A 9451-nucleotide genomic window follows, 5' to 3' on the forward strand; every position below is an offset into this window, starting at 1 on the left:
AGTGTAGCACCTATGAAAGTTAATTCGAACTAACATCCGTTAGTTCGAATTAACTTTGTAGTGTAGACATACCCTAAGGGTATGTCTACACTACCTCGCTAGTTCGAACTAGGAGGGTAATGTAGGTATACCGCAATTGCAAATGAAGCCCGGGATTTGAATTTCCCGGGCTTCATTTGCATAAGCGGGGCGCCGCCATTTTTAAATCCCCGCTCGTTCGAACCCCGTGCCACGTGGCTACACGGGGCACGAACTAGGTAGTTCGAACTAGGCTTCCTAGTCCGAACTACCGTTACTCCTCGTGGAAATTCAAATCCCGGGCTTCATTTGCAATTGCGGTATGCCTACATTACCCTTCTGTTTCGAAATAGGAGGGTAGTGTAGACATACCCCAAGTGACTTGCCACAAGATGTCAGTCTATGTCAGGGTTAGAGCTGAGTGGGGTCTAATATTGATTGAATTTTCTTTGTATGTAGGAATTAGGCACAGTGCTCCTGTCAGCTAATTGCTAAGTTATCTGCAAAAAACTAGAGTATTCAAGTGCCTTATTAGCTCCCAGAAAGAGGTGATGTGTGTGGGGGGAGGGTGGATAGTGTTGACCCCCTTTCCCCCATTTGCTGCTTGGCTTATACTGAGCATGCTCAGTAACACTGCTGGAGCCATGCTTCTCAGCCTGCCCCCCCCCATGCCCTCACTTGCCCCCCCTCCCAGTGTGGCATGCACAGCCCCCACCAAAATCTGAAATGGTGCCCCTGGAAAACCTCCTTATAGTCCTGATGCATGATACGCGGCTCCCAGATATTTGGAAAAGGCTGGTGAGTTTCCTGGTATTTATGCCTCTTGGTGGGATGCCGTCAGGGTCTGGAGACTTGCCTGTGACAGCTACTCGATGGCCTCAGCAACCTTGTCTAGCAAAGGAGTAATGGCGACGAGCAGCCCTGTGGCATCTTAAAACCTAATAGGAATATATATACAGGGTCACAAGCTTTCGTGGGCAAAACCCACTCTTGAGAAGGGTTTGCTCCTGCAGGGCAGGAAGCGAACTGGCGGCATAGTTGGACAAAGGGACTGGCAGTTCAGGAGACAAAGAAGGTTCTCTGCCCAGCGAGAGACACTATTGCCCTGCCTGTAAGTAGTCAGTTGCTGTCTGCTTGAGGACAGCGGCCGCACCACTGTGCCATACACAGCATGGAGACCTTCAGAGAAGCCTTCATGTCATGCTTGTCAGCCGCGTCCCACTACTCTACAGCCTTCTGCTCCCACCAGTTGTTGTTCAGGATCCTTCATTGCAGTTGCAGCGCACGTTTGGCCTGAGGGTACCTGACCTTTTTCATTGCTGAGTCCTTGTCCAAGATGCAGTGATGGGCAATGTTCACATGTGTAGCGTACATGGTCTCCAGTGGCGGGTTTCTCTCAGGGTCGGTCCCATCCAACCAGTCTTGGTGTTTCTGCCTTACTAAAGGTACGTCTGGACTCCAGGCTTTTGTCGACAGAAGTTTTGTCAACAGATACTGTCGACAAAGCTTCTGTCGACAAAGAGCGTCTAGACTACATTCAGGTCTGTCGACAAAGCAAGCTGCTTTGTCGACATGGTAGTGTAGACGCAAAAGACAGTTTACAGGCAATAACACCTGTCGACAGAACTCTGTCGACAGAAGGTGTTTTGCCTTGTAAAATGAGGTTTACCAGCATCGACAAAACTGCTGAGTTCTGTCGATGTTATGTTGACAGAACTCAGCGGTAGTGTAGACACAAGTATAGTTTTGTCGACAAAAGTCCACTTTTGTCAACAAAACTCTGTAGTCTAGACACACCCCAAGTTAAGACCCTTGGAGGCCATATTATAAGGGACAGCACTGAACTTCTGACAGGATGTGCCAACGTCTGTGAAGGTTTTTAAGTCTCGGCTTGACACAGCCCTGGCTGGGTTGATTGAGTTGGGATTGGTCCTGCCTAGAGCAGGGGGCTGGACTTGATGACTCCTGAGGTCTCTTCCAGCCCTGAGGTTCTATGACTCTAAGGTCTCTGGGACCTCAGTTTCCTCAGTCTCCAGTATCGGTTTTGACTTCATTTGCTGGGGTCTTCCATGGCAGCCACATTGATCATCTTGGGGGCAAGTCTGAAGCATCGCCTGGGAGGTGCTTTGGTGAAAAGTGTAGTGACCTGAGCCTTCTCACTACCCCACGGGCTGTCCAGCATTTGGCGTCTCTCGAAGAGTGGGAGATGCACACATCTTTAATGCCTCAGCATGTTTTGACCTGGCAATTGGGATGCATCTGTATTGTCATATATTTATTGGCCTGCTGGAGAACTATGCAGCTAATAGTGAGACTGAATTCTGCACATGTGAAGAGAAATGGTTGGCCTTTGGAGTTCAACCTTTCAGTGCTGCGATGGCCTAACCCCCTGCTGCATGGATCAGCGTCGGCTCCCACACAAGGACTAAAGTCTAAAAAGACAGTGAGTTTGTCCCACAGTAGCAACCCTCTGATGACCTGCTGAGATCTTCATAAAACATCCCCTTGGAACCTCTCTGCTGTCTGTGGTGGTCGTGGGGATGACCCTTGCATGAGCTGTCCTCAAGCGGTTCTTCTCCCCAGCAGACTCGGTGTATTCCGAGTCACGGCGGGGCACTCATGCTGGCCATGGTACCAAGGACGTGATCTTTGCAGCCCAACAAATACAAGAGAAGGCTTGTGAATGGAACAGAGATCTGTGCATGGGGGCTGTTGACCTGCCCAAGGCCTTTGACACAGTGAATTACGAGGGCCTATTTCAAATGCTTAATGAATCTGGGTGGCCAGAGAATGACGACGGTCATCTGCTCATTTCATGATGGCTTCAGGGCCCTGGTGTGGTGACTCCTCAGAAGCCTTCCCAGTTACCAACAGCACCGAACAAGGAGACATAAAGACTCATCTTCTTTTTGCCATTGGCCATTTGTTGTCTTTCCAGCCAGGCTCTTATTTGCATGCTAGGACTTTGGCAGAGGTGTATACATCTGGTTCTGATTGGATGGAGGAGGGGTGAAGGTCTAATCAGTCTACAGTGACTCAGGGCCTAAACCAATCCGACAGCTATTAAGACAGCTCCTTTGCTGATGACTGACCCCTCCACTCAAGGACATTCAATGTATAGTTGTCCGCTTTGTCTATGCCACAAAATGCTTCAGTTCACACTCAGCCTGACAAAGACGGAAGCAGGAGGTTACAGACCAGCTCAGTCTTGGACAGCCATCCCACCAAAGAAACCACACAGGCTCACAGGAGAATACTCACAATTTATTACCCAAACAAATCCCCAGGAGAGAGCAGCTCCGGACTCTCCCAGACAAGTGCACTGCTCTTGTTAAAAAAAGACCCACCCCCCCGTGTTCACTGCACCCCCCACCCCATGTCAGTTCCTCACCGCGCCCATGTCCAAGCGACTGAGATCCGACAGTTTGGGCCTTGGGAGCAGGTGCCCATCTGAAATTTCCCAGTCCTCAGACATTCCTCCCAGCCCCAGTCCCTGGTCCCAAGTGTCCAGCACAACCCAGGCCCCCATTCACTCTGTTCCCAGCTGTGCTCAGACTCAACAGGAAGCAGCAGGTACACACTGTACACCTCCGACACACACCCACATATACACATTGCACAGACATGACATCCAGGAGACCGCTTGTTTACATGGTAAGAACAATGCTAAATCCAGTATCCTTGTTCAAGCACTAGGTAGCCATGAGGGCCAGAATCTGCTCTCATTTCTACCGGTGTAAAATTGGAGTGACTCCATTCATTGTAATGGATTTACACCAGATCTCACCTGGTATCGGAATCCAGCAATAACTTGTTTTGTAAATTCAGCAGAGGATCGGTGCTTAGAAAAACATCAGATTGGTCCTAAAACCGTTTGTATTGGTCCCACCAACGCATGTGTGTAAGGGTCCTTCCACTGGGCTTTGAGCAGCTGGTGTTTCAAGTTACGGGCTGATGCTTGAAATCTGAGATTCTAGGCTGGCGCTCTACAGGGCAGGCAGCTTCTGTTTATACCAAGCTACCAAAGCACAGTGGAAATGGGGAGGTGAGATGACAGCAAGATAGGGATGGGGTGGCTTAAAGGCTCTGATATATGAGCTGTCCTGGATAGCCATCAGTGCCTGGTACCCCTGGAAAGTTGAGACTGGCACAAAGGGTCTGTTTGTCCTGTAGGTAGTTTGTGAGAAACGAATTCTGAAGTCCATGCCAAGCTTTCAGGGCAGCGGTGGGTAGATGCCAGCCTGAGGGCCAGCTCTGGTTCGGCAGGGTTAGCAGCTGGGGGACTGCCACCTCTATATTTAGCTGTGCTTCCGCAGGTATGGGTACCTGCAACTCTCATTGGCCATAGATCGCCATTTCCAGCCAATGGGAGCTGCAGAAAGAGGTGTCCTGGTTCCTGCAGCTTCCATTGGCTGGGAATGATAATCCACGGCCAATGGGAGCTGCGATTGCTCGTACCCACCAGGGGCTAACCCTGGCAAACGGCCATCATCTTATTGCCTGCCCCTGCGTTAGGCGCTGCTCTGCGAGTGGCCCTGTCATGCTTTGACATGCCCGGCCCTGTGCATGGAAGGGCTCTGGCCCAGTGGCACGGTGGTTCTTGCCTCTAACCAGGGTCAGCACAGATGGGGGGGGGCAGGATTTTTTAAGGACTTTAAGGGGCTCAGATAGCAGGTGCTGGAGATGGCAAGTGGCAGCACAAAGACCTTCCCAGTTAATTCAAAGCATCTTGTTCTTTGTGACACCCTCGGCCAGTCCCTCCAGAGGCAGCCGGAAGGAACCTCGGCAGCAGTTCTGCGATCCCAGCATCTGGGGCACCTCAGACTTTGCCGTCGCACTGGCGGCAGGGAGAGGCCAGTGAAAACGAAGCGCCAGGGCCCCGGGAAAGGACCCACATGGGTCTGTAGCCCCCTCGCACCCAGAGCACTGAGCACGGCTGCAGGCCCCAGGGCCGGACTGGCAGCATTGGCACCGAGAGAGCCCGCTCTAAGGAGGAGCCCGGGGGCACACATGAGCGGGGAAGGCCTGAATGTGAATGAATCCCCTCCCCAGCCGGAATCTTGCAGGCCCCTCCCAGACCTATGGCTCCTGGGCGCCCCAGGCCAGGGGATCTACAGCAGGTTGCCGAGCCGATCTCCAGGGCCAGGGCTCCTGGGCTCCCCTGCAGCACAGCGGCAGGCGCAGGCGGAGAGGGGCCGTGCTGAGCCGGACCCCAGAGTCCTCTGTCCCAGCGCAGGAGGCAGCGCTCGCTCCACCCCCGCCCCCGGCAGCGCCAGGGCAGCCCCTGTGTAGCTCAGCCAAACCACGTCCCTTCATTTTGCCTTTCCTCCTCGCGGGGCAGGGGCCAGGCACAGTGCGGGGGTCCTGCTGGGTCTGCAGTGAAAAGCAGACGTCAAATCCCCCCAGAACCTGAGTATTGCCTGTCCCCCCCCCCCGTCCCCGGGCCATTCCTTGCTGCCTTGGCCGCTGAGAGGCGACCGGGGGCTACCCCCCCCGGATAACACCGCAGTCTCCCTGCAGAGGGCAGCGTGTTGCCAGCAGACGAAGCACCGTCCGGCTCTCTGCGGCTGCGGAGGGTGCGGTTTGCTGCCAAGCCCACAACCCCCCTTCCCTCCCTGCAGAAGCCAGCGGCCGCTCCTCCTGTGCCAGCCCCTCTCCTCCCCAGTGCCGAGGGCTGGATGCTCCCGTGGGGCTCTGGCAGCAGCCATGGTGAGGTGACAGAGGGGGCACCCCAGAAGGGGGAGGTAGTTGTGCACCTTATGCCCACTAACCACCAGGGGGGGCGGTGGGTGCTGCATGGGGGGGCGCAGGCGAGCCGGCTCCCCGGGGATGCTAAGCTCTGTGGCTAGGAGTCAAGGACGCTCGGCATGGCCTGCAGGCTGCTTCGAGACGGATGAAACTGCCAAACCTCATCCCCTTTGTCTGGCACGCGCCGAAAGGGAGCCAGGGCTGCGGCAGCCTGACCCCGCAAGTCGCAGGGGTTAAGCATGAGCAGGGCCCGGCCTAGGAAGGGTCACGTCTGTTTGCCGGACAAGAGGAGAATGTGCCACAGCCTCCTTCTGCGCCGGCCGCCCCAGCCTGCTCCGGGGCCCTGCCTAAGGATACGGGATCATCTCTTAGAAAAGACAAGACAGGGGACTTGTGCTCAGAACATCACAGTGAAGGAGCCTTCTCCGCGCGGAACAGCCGGGGGGCTAGGCGCAATCCCGGCACGGAGACGCTGCGGCCGCAGCTCCGTGCAGCTGCTTGGGTGTGGCCCAAAATGAGCGCCCGGCTCCTCAGTCTGTGTCCTCAAACGTCACCGCAGAGACGGGTCCCCGCAGGGATTTCCCCCGCCTGGCCACACGCGTGGCTGCTAGTCCCCGTGAGGCGCCTCTACGCCCCCGCTCCCGGGAGCACAAGATGTTCTTGCTGCATAGCACCAAGGGAAACCCAGCTCTCCAGGCCCCACCAGTCAAGCTGTGTCGATGCTCCGCGGTCTCGCCTTGCCCCGCTGCTCAGAAATGCATCCCGGGGCGGCGTTACGATGTGTCCTTCAGCTCTGGGCTTTGCGGCTGCTGCGGGGGCACCTCTGTGGACGGGGACTGCATCTCCTGGGACCGGTCTGTGGAGAGCAAGAGAGGCAAGCGCCATGAAACGCCCTGGAAAGCACAAATGGGGCCAGCACGGCCTGGCCCCAGCCCATCCCCTACTCCCTGCCGCCCCCCGGCAGCCCTATCCCCCTGCACCGCAGTCCTAGTCAGCCCCCGCCCGCTGGCTTCCCAGCTCCCAGCACTTTGCCCTCAGGCCCCCCCACTTCTGCCAGCCCCAGGCATCTCCGCCCCTGACTCCCCCCCGAAGGGACTGTCTCTTGGGCTTATCCAGAGGGTGTCCTGGCGCCCTTTCCACGCACAGCCACGCCACACTGACCCCCGCCGCAGGAGGAGCCACCAGGCCAGGCTCCCCTCACATGGGAACGGGGTGGAGAGCGCTGGGCCAGCGCTGAGTGTGTGCTCTGGCAGGGCACCCACCATGGCCACCGGGCACTGCTCAGCATGTGGGGCAGGGAGCATCTGTTCGTGCTGCGTCTGCAGAGCGCCTGGCGCCACTGGGCCTCGGCTCTCACACGAGCCATAAACCCTGGAGAGCTGCCTGGCAGATCCAGGAACCAATCCATGCAACAAACCTTGGTGCCAACTCTGCCCACGTATATACACCAGCAACACCATCACAGGACCTAACCAGATCAGCCATACAGTCACTGGTTCATTCTCCTGCACATCTACCAACGTAAGGTATGCCATCACGTGCCAACCATGCCCCACTGCTATATACATCGGCCAAACAGGACAGTCCCTACGTAAAAGAATCAATGGGCACAAATCAGATATTAGGAATGGCAACATACAAAAACCTGCAGGGGAACACTTCAATCTCCCTGGACACTCAATTGCAGATCTCAAGGGAGCCATCCTGCAGCAAAAAAACTTCAGGACCAGACTTCAAAGAGAAACTGCTGAGCTCCAGTTCATCTTCAGGTTTGACACAATCAACTCTGGATTAAACAAAGACTGTGACTGGCTCGCTAACTACAAAAACAGCTTCTGCTCTCTTGGAATTCACACCTCCAGATCAGCTGCTAGAAGTGGGCCTCATCCTCCTTGATTGGATCCACCTCGTCATCTCCAGCCTGATCCTGGCCTGCATATTTCTACCTGCCTCTGGAAATTTCCACTACTTGCATCTGACGAAGTGGGTCTTTGCCCACGAAAGCTTCTGCTCCTACACTTCAATTAGTCTCTAAAGTGCCACAGGACTCCTCGCCACCTTTGCCTGGCAGAATAATCCCACCTAACAATGCCCATTGTCCCTGAGGGAGTGAGGACAGTGGTCCAGCCCCCAGCTGTAACCACTAGCCCATGTTCCTAGGCAGTGTGACCCCTGCCCCGTCTCCAGGGACCCCAGCCCCACATTCCTGTTGGGGCCCAGGGCGCAGCTCTCAGGCAGGTCCATTCAGCCTGAAGCCTGGCAGGTACCTGAGCTTAGAGACATTTCTGCTAGTTTCAGAGGCAGGTCGGAGGGGCTGACGCCGGCCGGCGAGCCCAGGATGTCAGGGAGGGCGTTCCTGCGACCGGTCCTCCCAGAGGATGCGAAGTCCAGTACAGGCTCCACCTCAGTCATGCTTTCCCTAGAAGGCACCTCAAGTCAGGCCGGAAATTCCCACTTCCCCATCCCAGCCCCGGGGCCTGACAGGGAGCACAGCTCCTTCGGAACAGGCTCGCTAGCAGCCAAGCAGGGAGGGTGCTCGAATGGCAGGCGCTGACTCCGTGGGCCTGGTACCCTGCCCCGGCAGGGCTGGAGAGCAGTCGCAACCCCCACAGCAACCCACCAGGCTTGGGGCACGCACAGAGCATCGGCCCTGCTCAGTGGCAAAGCATGAGGCAGAGAAATCCTCTGTCCTGCCCACACCCCCGGGCCTAGGGTGGCCGTCTGGCTGGGTCTGCTACGGGCCGGCTTTTCCCCCGGGGCTGGGACCAGCACCCCACGGTGTGACTGCCAGGCACGTGGGCTGCTCTCCGCCCTGTGCCTCGTGTCCCCGGTGGGGCTGCTGTGCGCCCGGGCTGCACGTCCCTTGGGGCAGGGAAGAGCCTTCTGTTTACTCCACCCTGCCCCTGCCTTTGGGTCCGTGGAAATTCTGCGCCGTGGCACCGGTGGGGAGATGGTTAAACACAGGCCCCCTCGGCGCTGCTGCACTGGGAAGCAGGACAGACTGTGTGTGTGTGTGTGTGTGTGTGTGTGTGTGTGTGTGTGTGTGCATGTGTGTGTGTGTGTGTGTAGGACAGACTGTGTGTGTGTGTGTGTGTGTGTGTGTGTGTGTGTGTGTGTAGGACAGACTGTGTGTGTGTGTGTGTGTGCGTGTGTGTGTGTGTGTGTGTGTGGCCCATCTAGTCCATTTGGCTGTGACCCTCTTGCTCACTGGCCCTGGGGGGACTGCCCCCCACTGAGTGCCCTGCAGGGCATAAGAGGCAGGAGCCAGGATCCCCACGGCTGAACTGGGCTCTAGCTGGGGCTATCACCACTTGCCCCCGTGTGATTTGGTACAGGAGGGGCTGGGCCGTTGGGTAACAGCTTCTGCTCCCTCCTGGCAGGGGACGCACTTGGGTTTTCTCCCCCCATTCGTTTTGGGCCTGGCCTACACCTAAGCATTTCGAAATAACGGGCTTCTTCCTCCGACTCCTGGACCCTCATTCCACGAGGAGTGAGGGCGGTCGGGGGAAGAGCGCTCCCCTCGGCGTCCTGCTGTGCCGACCGCGCTCAGCTCTTTCCACTTCAGCTGGGCAACTGATGTGGCTGAAGTCACGCAGCTTAATTCGACTTTGGCCCTGCGGCGCGGACGTGCCCCTCCTGTCCCCTCAGTCGCAGGATGGGACTTCCGTGCTAGTGACTGACGAGG

At 56.6% G+C, this 9451-nt stretch overlaps 1 protein-coding gene across 2 annotated transcripts in view; it reads right to left on the reverse strand.

Moving 5' to 3' along the window:
• Positions 1-1924: 1924 nt before the first annotated feature.
• Positions 1925-9451, reverse strand: part of LOC106731587 (cAMP-dependent protein kinase inhibitor beta-like) — a 52494-nt gene continuing 44967 nt past the window's right edge. For both annotated transcript variants that reach the window (XM_089773419.1, XM_089773418.1), the window contains exons 3-4: positions 8034-8185; positions 1925-6622 (exon numbers count right to left, since the gene is read on the reverse strand). In XM_089773419.1, the coding sequence (XP_089629545.1) occupies positions 6540-6622; positions 8034-8178 (228 nt within the window). In that variant the 5' untranslated portion in view covers positions 8179-8185 and the 3' untranslated portion in view covers positions 1925-6539. The remainder of the gene's footprint in view (positions 6623-8033; positions 8186-9451) is intronic.

The sequence above is a fragment of the Pelodiscus sinensis genome, chromosome 26, assembly GCF_052426305.1.
Source record: "Pelodiscus sinensis isolate ZL-2025 chromosome 26, ASM5242630v1, whole genome shotgun sequence".
Taxonomy (NCBI): Eukaryota; Metazoa; Chordata; order Testudines; family Trionychidae; genus Pelodiscus; species Pelodiscus sinensis.